We start from the raw sequence: 12568 nt of genomic DNA on the forward strand, positions 1-12568 counted from the left end.
GTATAAATAAATCCTAGGCAGAATAAAGACAAATAAAATCCCTGCCTGGCTAGAGATTATCTCACCTAACTCTGGCTCATTTTAGGAAGAATTGCCAAAGCTTATATTAATTCTTAGTAAAGGAGGAAACCCTAGAACTCAAAACCAATGTAGCTGTTTTGACCCTTGGAGCAAAATGGGTGAAGGTGCCTGGGACCTCTCTGGACTATTTTTGTAGCTTCTTGTGAATCTATAATTATTTCAGAATGGAAAGTTAAAGAAAAAAACCAAACGGATTCAGTTCTATTGTAAATGGACTTCCCACCCACTGTACTAGGATAATAAAAGTATCTCCAAAAATAAATTCTTTCCTTTCTTCCCTCCTCTTCTTTTTTCTTCCTTCCTTCCTTTCTTTCTCTCTCTCTCTTCTCTCTCCTCTCTCTCTCTCTTTCTTTCTTTTAGAGACATGTCTCACTCTGTCACCCAGGCTAGAGTATACTGGCATCATCATAGCTCACTGTAATCTCAAACTTCTGGGCTCAAGTGATCCTTTTGCCTCAGCCTCCTGAGTAGCTGGAGTACAGGTATGCACCACCATGCCTAGCTAATTTTTAAATTTTTTTGTGGAGACTAGGTCTCACTATGTTGCCCAGGCTGGTCTTGAACTCCTCACCTTAAGGGATCCCCCACCTGGGCCTCCCAAAGCACTGAGATTACAGGTGTGAGCAGCTGGAAATAAAGTTATTTCAAAAGCCAATATCCAATGGAGTAATTCTTACTCTACAACTGACTCCTACCTATATCCTACATAGGTCTTCTTCTTTCTAAACACTATTTATCTATTTTAAATATGACAAAACAGTAGCTAACAGGCCCACTACAAATAATGCCTGCTATTAATATCTAGCAATATCTACTTCCCTTTACAAAGGGAAGTAAAATGATGTAAAAAAGGAACAGATTTAAGCTGAATTAGAAATAATTTCCCTCCCCAACACCCCAAGAAATTCAGAGACTGAACTGAAGAAAAAGAAAACTAAAAATAAAGGGAAGAATCCTGTCCCATGCTACAGCTGGGTGAACCTTGAGCATGTTATGCTAAGTGAAGTCAGCCGGTCACAGAAAGACGAACACGGTAGGATTCTACTAGCATGTGCTGTCTAAAGGTGTCAGTTTCACAGAAACAGAAAGTAGAATGGTGGTTCCCAGGGGCTGGGGACTGTGGGGAGAGGGGGAATTGCTGTTCAATGAGCAGAGAGTTTCAGATTTGCAAGATAAGTAAGTTCTGAAGATCTGTTTTGCAACAAAGTGAATGTAGTTAATGCTACTGAACTGTATACTTAGAAATGGTTAAGATGACAAATTTAGGTTATATGTTTCTTAACAGAAAAAAATAAATCAAAATTAAGTAATGACAGAATCAATTTGTCTTCTTGGTTTAAAGCAAATAGGTTCAAAATGACTAATTTTACGAGTGAATAAACAATTCTAAGACTGGACTCTGTCTCACTAAAGTCTTTCCCCTGGACAAAATCTATCAGAATTGTTTTTGGGTCAGAGGACTGAATAAATTGCTACTAAAACTGACTACAGATCAGCTCCTTGGAGAATGCTCTTGATTCAGAGAAAAAAAACTGAAGTCATTTTGTACTATACTTGTTAGTATCTATCTAAGCTATACAACTCCTAAAAGCAAGATCATCTTGCCCGTATACTGACAAAGTTGTTCCATGCCTCTAGGTTTGGAGAGGAACTCTCCTTTATCAATTTTCTCCTGAACATACATAAATCACTTTAAGAATTCAGGCTTTATTCTCAAGACTTATATATGATGCTCAAGATTTATATATGAATGGAGGGAAATATTATCACATTTTACTTCTAATTCAAAAATTTCCTAAAATACTATTTAACTGTTTCCAAAATAATTTTGGCAATGCCACATCAAAAGACACAATGAAAGAAAGCAACAAACAGCACTGGTTCGAAGTCAACTTCTATATCCAGGTGCTTTAAGTAGAATCACTTACAGATCAGAAAAGTAAGAAATGATAGGTTCCTTAATACTGTAAGTTAGGACGAGGACTCAACCAGTTTTCTAAGAAGGCAGGCATGCCAGGAAGTCACCTTCTTTATTTTCAAACGTGTGTTTAAAAGGATATGTTCTTTGCAAAATACTATAAAGTTAAAAACAAAAAAAGAAAGAGAGAAAGAGAAAATGCTTCATTTTTCTAACCTTCCACTGGTAATTCCATTTCTATTACTTCATTGCTTGTGGAAGAATGATGGCTTCCTAAAAGGAAAATAAACAATACATAATGGAGGGAGAAAGATAAATTTTAAAAATCATTTAATATTAATACAATGTAAATAACTCAAGACCCACACAACAATACACGCGAAATACTTCTTGAAATACAACTCAAACGATCTTTTCTTTACTTTTTTTGTTATTTTATCTTTTTTGGAAATTTTCAAACATGCAAAAGCAGAGAGGTCATATAACGAATCCACGTGACTATCAGCCCGTGCAGTCCTGTTTGATCTGCACCTACCCCGCCCCACACCCACTGGGTGTTTCCAGTGAGTCCCAGCCATGGCAGAATTCCGAGTGCAGACACTGCAGCGTGCACCAGCGAACACCAGGACTTCATTCAGCACCAGCACGATACCAGGACTGCTCCCCAAATCAACAGTAGTACTTTACCCTCATCGAGTATCCAATCATTGTTCAAACCTCCCCAGTTGTCTAAAAAACGTTTTATTTGGAAATAGTTTTCAACTTACAGAAAAGTTGCAAAAATAAAATAGCACAAAGATCCATATGCCCTCTGCCTAGATAAAACAATGGTAATATTTTATCCTGTCTCCTTGATAATCTGTATGTCCCTCCCTCTCTTTCTCATCCATCTATAGAGGTGTATATACACATACTTCCGTATTTTTTCTGAACCATTTGAGGGAAAGTTACACATTCCACGGCCTTTTATCTCAAAATACTTCAGTGACTGTTTCCTAAGAATAGGGACATTCCTTTACACAATCATAATAAAGCTTTAAAAATCAGGAACTGTGTATTCTAGGTTTGTCAGGTGGCCCCAATGTCCTTGAGGGCTTTTCCCCTTTCAGTACGGGATCCGGCTTAGGGCCAGGTAGTATTTCTGGTTCTCTCGTCTCTTTGGTCTCCTTTAATCTAGAACAGTTCTAAGTCTATTTTGGTCTTTTACAGCACTGATGTTTTTTAAAACCAGAGGGTGACGTTAACCACCCTCCTCGGGCTTTCCCCCCATAGAATGTTCCTGATTTTCAGTTGGCCCGATGTTCCCTTTGTAGAGTAGGACTAAAACAATATTTTAGTTTGTTTGATGGTGACTTGTTTTTTGCTCTTAGCTAACAGCCAAATTCCGCTTCTATACACAAAGCTTGCTTGCTTATTGCTTGATTACGATAAAAAGCTAAAACCATGCTCAAATGCAGTTAAAAAAAAAAAGAAAAAAACCGCACCGCAGGTGGCTTCCTGATAGGGAGGCGGCTGTGCAGGGCGAGTGTCCTTGGGGAGAGAATCTCCTGGGAGGGACTCTCTTGGGAAAGAGTCTCTTATCAAAAATAACTAGCAACAGACTCCAGCAAAAAAAAAGTATAAAAGCTTTGTTTTTACCCCAGGGCGGGGTCCTAGTTCGTAAAGAGACCACTGCGTTGGTGCTCTGGGACCTGGACCCTGGCTCGAGCCAGCCAATAAACTCCTTTGCCTTTTGCAGCCTTGGACTCTGCCATTCTGTTCCTGGGGCGGAACGGGGAACCAGTTCTAACACCTTGCCATTAGCTTCCGGCTTTGCATCCTCGGCCATAACACTGCCTAGACGATGTTGTGTCCTTCTCAGGACATCACATCTAGGGGGCCACGATGTCCATCTGTCCCTTGCTGGTCATGTGGATTTGATCACCTGGCCAAGGTGCTGTATCATTTCTCCGCTGTATAACTACTGTTTTTTCCTTCCCTCTTGCAACTCACAAGCAGCTTGTGGGGAGAGAAACTTTAAGACCCTGTAAATATTCTACTTTTCTAAATTCCTCTCTAGACTCAGCATCCACAGACGATTCCTGGGCGATCCTGTCTTTCAGTGGTTGCAAAAAGGTGCTTCAACTCCCGCACTCCTTCCCATTGCCCCGCCGTCATGTGGCCTTCCGCTGTAGCAGCCGGTTTGTTCAGATCTACGTCCCACCAAAACCCACACGTTGCACTTGGTTAAGTCTCTTAAAGCTCTTTTACTATAAAACAAGTTTCTCTCTCTCTTTTTTTTTTGTGTGTGTGCCATTATTTGTTGAAGAAAGTGGTTCACTTACTTGTCTCGCCGAGTTTCTCACGTTCTGGAGTTTACTGACTACATCCTTGTGGTGGTGTTTTCATGTGCTCCTGTATTCTCCGTATTTCTTGCAAATCGCTGGGTAGCATTAGAGGCTGGATCTGACTTAGGTTTGATTTTTTTGGGCAAGAACCCTTGCCAAAGGCGGTGTGGCATATTTCCTACTGGATCTGGTCAGGAGGCACATGATGTCTGGTCACCTCTGGTCCTTCACCAGAGACCAGTGAGTTCAGGAACTGCCAGCCAGACCCGTTCGTGACAAAGTCCCCACTAGCCTTTTAGAGAATGGTCTTGATGGCCATGGATGATTATTGCCCAGATGCACTGTTTCACTAGCAGCTGCAAAATGGTGCCAGTTTGTGACTTCTTACGCTTTCTTCCCTAAAATTCTTTTTTCTGTTTTTGAGACAGAGTCTCGCTCTGTTGCCCAGGCTAGAGTGAATGCCATGGCGTCAGCCTAGCTCACAGCAACCTCAAATTCCTGGGCTTAAGCGATCCTCCTGCCTCAGCCTCCCGAGTAGCTAGGACTACAGGTATGTGCCACCATGCCCGGCTAACTTTTTTCTATATATATTTTTAGTTGGCCAGATAATTTCTTTCTATTTGTAGTAGAGACGGGGTCTTGCTCTTGCTCAGGCCGGTCTTGAACTCCTGGCCTCGAGCTATCTACCTGCCTCAGCCTCCCAGAGTGCTAGGATTACAGGCGTGAGCCACCGTATCCTGCCCCTAAAATTCTTTAAGTGAAAAAAAAGGGGGAGATCTAGCATCTATAATATTTTGCCAGGTAAAAGACTAAGTCCAAATAAATACTGGTTTTATTATCAATGACTCTAACTGTAGTATAAAATTATTAATCGACGTCTGTCAGGAACACACAAGCATTTCATTTATGTTTTTCTTGTATTTTCTTCCCTTATGATGTACAGACATGGACATTTAGACCTGATAGGAAGTATTTTTTTTTCCCAATGAGTGACAAACAAACCTGTCACATTCTTGCTTTCCAGGTATACAGTGACCAGAACTGTGGCACTTAAATTCAGCTCCCGTTCCCATGACTTAAGTCAGAGCAGCTGAGGTCCCATCAGGGGGCCCCTCACATCCTTCAGGTTAGGAAACTCACAGCCGACACGATGCTGTAGGAGCCCACGGCCTTCACAACATAATACACTATTTTGTTCATTTGCCAATTCCACAATTATGTGAAGGAAGGGGGGAGATTACAGATCTAGGCACACACTGAACTTAAGCTTTCTTTTCTTTCTCCAGCCTCTTGCCCTCGATTAGGTTTATAGTCTTAACATTCATGGCACATTAAGTTTGGTCACACTGGAGGGGAAGGCAGGAGGAGGGAGGCTGAGGCAGGAGGAGGAGGCTGAGGCAGGAGGAGGAGGCTGAGGCAGGAGGCAGCGGCTGAGGCAGGAGGGAGTGGGCCCACCTTAAGGAGTGGGCTGAGACCAGCCCACCGGTGCGATGGTGAAGGAGGGCAGACGACCAGAACAAACTGCGGGAACTTTCCAATGGCATGTCACGTGAGGCCGTATGCACACTGTGGCCTAAATCCAACCACTAATTTTCATTCCCTTGTTAAATGTCTAACTGTTCTACTTCTGTTCTGGTGACATTAAAGACAAGTGACACTTGTGCTGCTCCCATGCAGGACAGACACTGGTGAAAGGTTTTTCTATAGCTGAAGTGCACGGCGCAGCAACACTGCACAGAATTTGCGGACTGGCTCATTCGTTTGCCAGTTTCTGCCACAATTCTGCTAAAAAGCAAGCGTAGGGGGTTTGAGGGATTTCACAACCCGGCAGAAGCGCACACAACTTTACCTGGGCGCCGCTTTGATAGGTTTGCAAGCAGAGAAAGGACTGGGGTGGGCGCCTGGGGGGAGCCTCACCGTCAGATGGGCAGATGGCAGGGGAACTGTTGGGGGAGGGAGGGACACCCTCCTGTCTCCACTGTCACTCCACTCTCCACATCCATGTGTGCACACTATCTAGCTCCCGCTTCTGAGTGAGAACATGCAGCATTTGTTTTTCCGTGTGTGGCACTCTGTCACTTAAGGTGATGCCTCCAGGTCCAGGTGCAGGTGAGGCGGCTCCACAGCACACACGGAGTCTCTAGGGCAGAGCTCGGAAGGACAGGGGAGGCTTGGGGTCTCTCTCTAGCCCTGGGCTTCTCCTTATCGATGGCTGGCAGATGTGTTGGGTGCAGCTTCTCAAGAAGGCTGAAAATCTGCTTATTTGGACTATGTTTGAAACCACTGAACGAGTAAAAATTTGAGTCTGGCATCAGCAGGCTTTGAGCTATGTACAGGTCTCAGCCTGCTGTGAAGAAATAAACACCCTATGGGCCAATACCCGCAGGCAGTCTCAGCTCTTTTGTACAACACCAAGTAACTCCCAATTGCATTACCAAGCTGCTTGTGCTGGGCAACACGCAGCCACAAATGCTACCACCGAATACAAACCGGTAAAATATAAAAAGAAGTCATGTCACCCATTTTGAGACTTATACGACTTTAACAAACAGAAGTAGAGGTAAATAATGTTAAAACATATTGCCCCTTATTAGGTTCATTTCTAAGCAAGATAAAGTTTACTTCTAAAACATAAGCAGGACAATGCATTTCTTTTCCTCCTCTTCCATTTCAAAAAGTCAAAATCCAGAACTAAATATCACATTGTGTAAATTCAGTGTAGATTGAATTCAAAATGCTCTGGAATGCGACATTGGAAAAGTATATCTTTGAAATGCTTTAATATGAGGAATTTCTCATCAGCAGGATCAATTTTCAAAGGACCTGCTTTGGAGCACAAATTTAGTCATCAAATTTGAGTTAAAGATATGAAACACTAGCCACTCCATAAAGAAAAAAGGCAAAATTAAAAATAAGCAAGTGGGCTGGGCATGGTGGCTCACACTTGTAATCCTAGCACTCTGGGAGGTCGAGGCAGGAGAATCGCTTGAGCTCAGGAGTTCGAGACCAGCCTGAGAAAGAATGAGACTTCATCTCTACTAAAAATAGAAACAAATTAGCCGGGCATGGTGGTGCATGCCTATAGTCCCAGCTACTTGGGAGGCTGAGGCAGTAGGATCGCTTGAGCCCAGGAGTTGGAGGTTGCTGTGAGCTAGGCTGACGCCACGGCACTCTAGCCAGGGCAGCAGAGCCAGACTCTCTCTTGAAAAAAAAAAAAAAGAATAAATAAATAAATAAATAAATAAATAAAAATAAAAATAAGCGAGTGATAATGAAATTCTGACACATGCTACAGCATCCATAAACCTTGGGGATATTATAAGAGAAATAAGCCAGTCACAAAAAGATAAATACTATGCGATTCTGTTTATTAAATACATGAAATATCTATAAATAGGCAAATTTACAGGGACAGAAAGTAGCATGGTGGTTGCCAGGGCTGGGAGGAGAGAGACAGGGGCTGCTAATGGGCAGAGTTTCTGTTTGTGATGCTGAAAAGGTTCCAGAGACAGACAGGAGTGGTACCTGCACAGCAGTGTGAACGTGCTTACTGCCACCGAACTGTGCACTTAGGAGGTAAATTTTACGTTATATATATATTCTGCAATAATAAAGAAAAAGTAAATAAGTGTAAAATGATTACTGTTAATTTACTAAGAAGACAAGGACTCTCTGGTAAGTCTATCTAAGGATGGCAAAAGTATTGCTGGAGTCTTTTAAAAAAATTGCATAAATTTATAGGGTACAAGTGTTATTTTGTTACATGCATAGATAGCACAGTGGAGAAGCGAGGGCTTTCAGGGCATCCCTCTCCCGAATAACACACACTGTACCCACTGAGTGATTTCTCATCATCCACCCCCCTGCCCACCTCGAGTCCTCACTGTCCATTATTCCATGTTCTATGTCCACGTGTACACCCTATTTAGCTCCCACTCAGAAGTGAGAACATACAGTATTTGTCTTTCTGTGTCTGAGCTGTTTCACTTAAGGTAAAGGCCTCCAGCTGCACCCATGTTGCTGCAAAAGACATGATTTCCTTATGGCTAAACAGTATTCCACTGTGCATGCATACCACAGTTTCTTTACCCAATCATCTGCTGAAGGATATTTAAGTCAATTCCATATCTTTGCTATTATGAATAGTAGTGCTGCAATAAACATTCACTGCAGGTATCTTTTATTTTTCAATTTTTTATTTATTTTTCAATTTTTTTAATTTAAAAAAAAGTTGTTTATTTTTTCTGACACAGAGTCAAAGGCTAGCCTAGGCTAGAGTGCAGTGGTGTTGTCATAGCTCACTGCAACCTCAAACTCCTGGGCACAAGTGATCCTCCTGCCTCAGTCTCCCAACAGTGCTAGGATTACAGGTGTGAGCCACCGTGCCTGGCCTTATTTATATATATTTTTTAAGAGATGATTTCTTGCTCTGCATGCAGGCTGGAGTGCAGTGGCCCCAATCATAGGTCACTGCAGCCTCGAACTATTGAGCTCAAGCTATCCTCTTGCCTCAGGAGGCAGGGACTACAGGCATGCACCACCACATCTGGCTATATTTTTACTTTTTGTAGAGATGGGGTCTTACGTTGCCCAGACTGGTCTCGAACTCCTGGCTTCAAGCAATCTTTCTGCCTTGGCCTCCCAAAGTGTTGGGATTACAGGTGTGAGCCACCGTGCCTGGCCCATAACTCCCCCATAACCACACAATTCAGTGGTTTTCAGTATATTCACAAGGTGTACAAACATTATCACTATCTATTCCTCGAATATTTTCATCACCCTCAAAAGAAACCCTGGACCCATTAGCAATCACTTCCCTCTCCTCTTTCTCCAGACACTGGTAACCACTGACCTACTCTCTGTCTCTATGGATTTGCCTATTATGGACACTTCATATAAATGGAATCATGCAATATGTGGCCTTCTATGTCTGGTTTTCTTCATTTAATATAAAATTTTAAAGGTTCATCCATGGTACAGCATGCATCAGCACTTCATTCCTTTTTATGGTTGAGTAATATTTCATTGTATAGATACACATTTTGTTTATCCATTTGTCAGCTGATGGACATCTGGGTTGTTTCCACCTTCTGGCTATTGGGAATAAGGTACAACTTTTTGTGTGAATGTATGTTTTCAATTACATAGAATTTGGTACATACTTACAAGTGGAACTGCTGGGTCATATGGTAACTAACTTTTTGAGGAACTGCCAAACTATTTTCAAAAGCAGCTACACCATTTTACATCCCAATGTATGAGGTTCCAATTTCTCCACATCTTCACCAACAGTTGTTACTATCTGTCTTTTTAATTACCTTCATCCTAGCGGGTGTGAAGTAATATTTCATTGTGATTGTGATTTGCATTTCTCTAATGATTAGTCATGCGTATTTTCATGTGTATATTGGCCATTTGTATATCTCCTTTGCATAAACATCTATTCAAATCATTTGCTCATTTAAAAATTAAGGTAGTTTGTATTTTTATTGTTGAGTTGAAAAGAGTTCTTATATATTTTGGATACTAGATCTTTATCAGATATTAAGTATACTATCAGATATATTATCCTTAACAAACATTTTGAAAATATTTTCTCCCACTTTGTTGGTAGTATTTTCACTTTCTTGATAGTATTCTGTGAAGCACCAAAGGTTTTAATTTTTAATTTTTTTTTAGAGACAGGGTCTTGCTCTGTTGTGCAGGCTGGAATACAGTGCTGTGCTGATAGCTCACTGCAGCCTTGAACTCCTGGGCTCAAGTGATCCTCCTGCCTCAGCCTCCCAAAGCAGAGTTTTAAATTTTGAAGAAGTTCAATTTATCTATTTTTGTTGCTGTTGTTGCTTGTGCTTTAGATGTCATACTTAAGAAACCACTGCCAAATCTAAGTTCATAAAGGTTTAAATCTATGTTTTCTCCTAACAGTTCTATAGTTTTAGCTTTTACCATTTAGGTCTTTGACCCATTTTGAGTTAATTTTGGTATATGGTGTAAGTTATATTTTTCTGCATATGGATATCCAGTTGCTCTAGTACCATGTTTTTGAAAAGACTATTCTATGCCCATTGAATTTTCTTGGCACCCTTGTTGAAAGTCAACTGACTATAAATACATAAGTTTATTTCTGGACTCTCAATTTTATTCCATTGATTTATATGTCTATCTTTATGCCAGTACCACACAGTGTTGACTACTGTAGTTTTGTGGTAGATTTTGAAACAGAAAGTGTGGGTCTTCCAACTTTGTTCTTCTTTTTCAAGATTGTTTTGCTTATTCAGGGCATTTCTATATCTTAGGAACATCTTTCAATTCATGAACACAGGATGTCTTTCCATTTATTTAGGTCTTCTTTACTTTATTTTCTTTCAACAATGTTTTATAACTTTCAATGTATATGTCTTAAATTCTTTGGTTAAATTTATTCCTACATATTTTTTTTTGTGATGCATTTTAAGTGAAATTTTTATAATTTCAGTTTTGGATTGTTTGTTGCTAACATATAGAGATATAATTGATTTTTGTATATTCATCTTATATCCTGCAACCTTGCTAAATTCATTTATCAGACATAATCATTTGTGTGTGTGTGAATATGTGTTGCTTAGGATTTTCTATATATAAGATCATGTCACCTACAGATAGAAATAGTTTTACTTCTGCCTTTTCAATCTGGATGCTTTTTTTGTCTTGCCTAACTGCCCTGGCTAGAACCTCCAGAACAATGTTGAATATTAGTGGTAAGAACAGATGTCTTGTCTTGTTCCTGATCTTAAGGAGAAAGCTTTCAGTCTTTCACCATTAAGTATGACATTAGCTGTAGGTTTTTTGTAGATGCCTTTTATCAGGTTGAGAAAATTCTCTTCAGTTCCTAATTTGTTGAGTTTTTTATATCATAAAAGGATATTGCCTTTTCTCTCCATCTATTTTCTTTTCTTTTCTTTTTTAGAGACAGGGTCTCACTCTGCCATCCAAGGTGGAGTGCAGTGGCATCGTCATAGCTCACTGCAGCCTAGAACTCCCAGGCTCAGGTGATCCCCCAGCTTCAGCCTGAGTAGCTAGGACTACAGGAGTGCACCACCATGCCCAGCTAATTTTTTAAATTTATTTTTTGTAGAGATGGGGTCTCGCTATGTTGCCCAGGCTGGTCTCCAACTCCTGGCCTCAAGTGATCCTCTTGCCTCAGCCTTCCAAAGTGCTGGGATTACAGGCATCCTATGTCTGTTTTCAAATGCCTTTTTCCTACATTTATGGAGATGATCGTATGGTTTTTGTCCTTTATTTTATTAATGTTTCATATTCTATTGATTGATTTCCATATGCTGAACCAACCTTGCATTTCTAGGTTAAATCCCACTTGGCCATCGTGTACGATCCTCTTTATATGCTGCTGGATACATTTGCTAGTACTTTGCTGAGGATTTTTATGTCTATATTAATAATGGATATTGGTCTGTAGTTTTCTTTTCTGGGGATGTCTCTGTCTGGTTTTGGTGTCTGGGTAATATGGGCCTTGTTGAATATGCTGAGAAGTGTTCCCTGCTCTTCTATTTTTTAGAAGAGTTCGTGAAGGACTGCTGTTAATTCTTTAAATGCCTGGTGGAATTAACAAGTGAAGTCATCTGGTTCTGGGCTTTTGCTTGTGGGAAGTTTTCTGACTACTAACTCAAACTCTTTACTTTTTATATGACTATCCAAATTTTCTATTTTTTCTTTAGCCAGTTTCAGTAGTTTTTACATTTCATCTAGGTTACTTCATTTGTTGGCATATAATTATTCATAGTGTTTGTGGTAGGCAGAATGTCACCTGCCCCCGAAGATGTCCCAAATCTGTGAATATACTATGTTACACAGCAAGGGGGAATTAAAGTTACAGGTGGAATTCAGTCTGCCTATCAGCTGACATTCAGAAAAGGAGATTGTCCTACATTATCTAGGAGGGTTCAATGTAATCACAGGGTCATTTAAATGTGGAAGAGGGAGGCACAGGAAAGTGACGTGAGGAGAGAGAGACAATGTTAAGTCCTTAACCCAGGGCCTCTGCATCCATCTTTCCTTGCCTGAAAGGCTCCTCCAAATCCTCCTCCAAATCATCGCTTGCAAACCTGGTAGGAAACTGAACGATGTTGATATTCTTACATTCACAAGTGTCGGGGGGCCTGGGCACAGTGCATCTCAGCAAAGCTTGTACTGCGCATTCTCCATTCCCATGGGCCCTGGAGATGGGTCCTGGCACTTGCAGAAG

At 40.8% G+C, this 12568-nt stretch overlaps 1 protein-coding gene across 4 annotated transcripts in view; it reads right to left on the reverse strand.

Moving 5' to 3' along the window:
- The window catches only part of GTF2IRD2B (GTF2I repeat domain containing 2B), a 56639-nt gene that overhangs the window by 12494 nt on the left and 31577 nt on the right, over nt 1-12568 (reverse strand). For all 4 annotated transcript variants that reach the window (XM_045543174.1, XM_045543173.1, XM_045543170.1 and 1 more), the window contains one exon: nt 2216-2272. In XM_045543174.1, the coding sequence (XP_045399130.1) occupies nt 2216-2272 (57 nt within the window). The remainder of the gene's footprint in view (nt 1-2215; nt 2273-12568) is intronic.

The sequence above is a fragment of the Lemur catta genome, chromosome 2 (genome assembly GCF_020740605.2).
Source record: "Lemur catta isolate mLemCat1 chromosome 2, mLemCat1.pri, whole genome shotgun sequence".
Lineage (NCBI taxonomy): Eukaryota > Metazoa > Chordata > Mammalia > Primates > Lemuridae > Lemur > Lemur catta.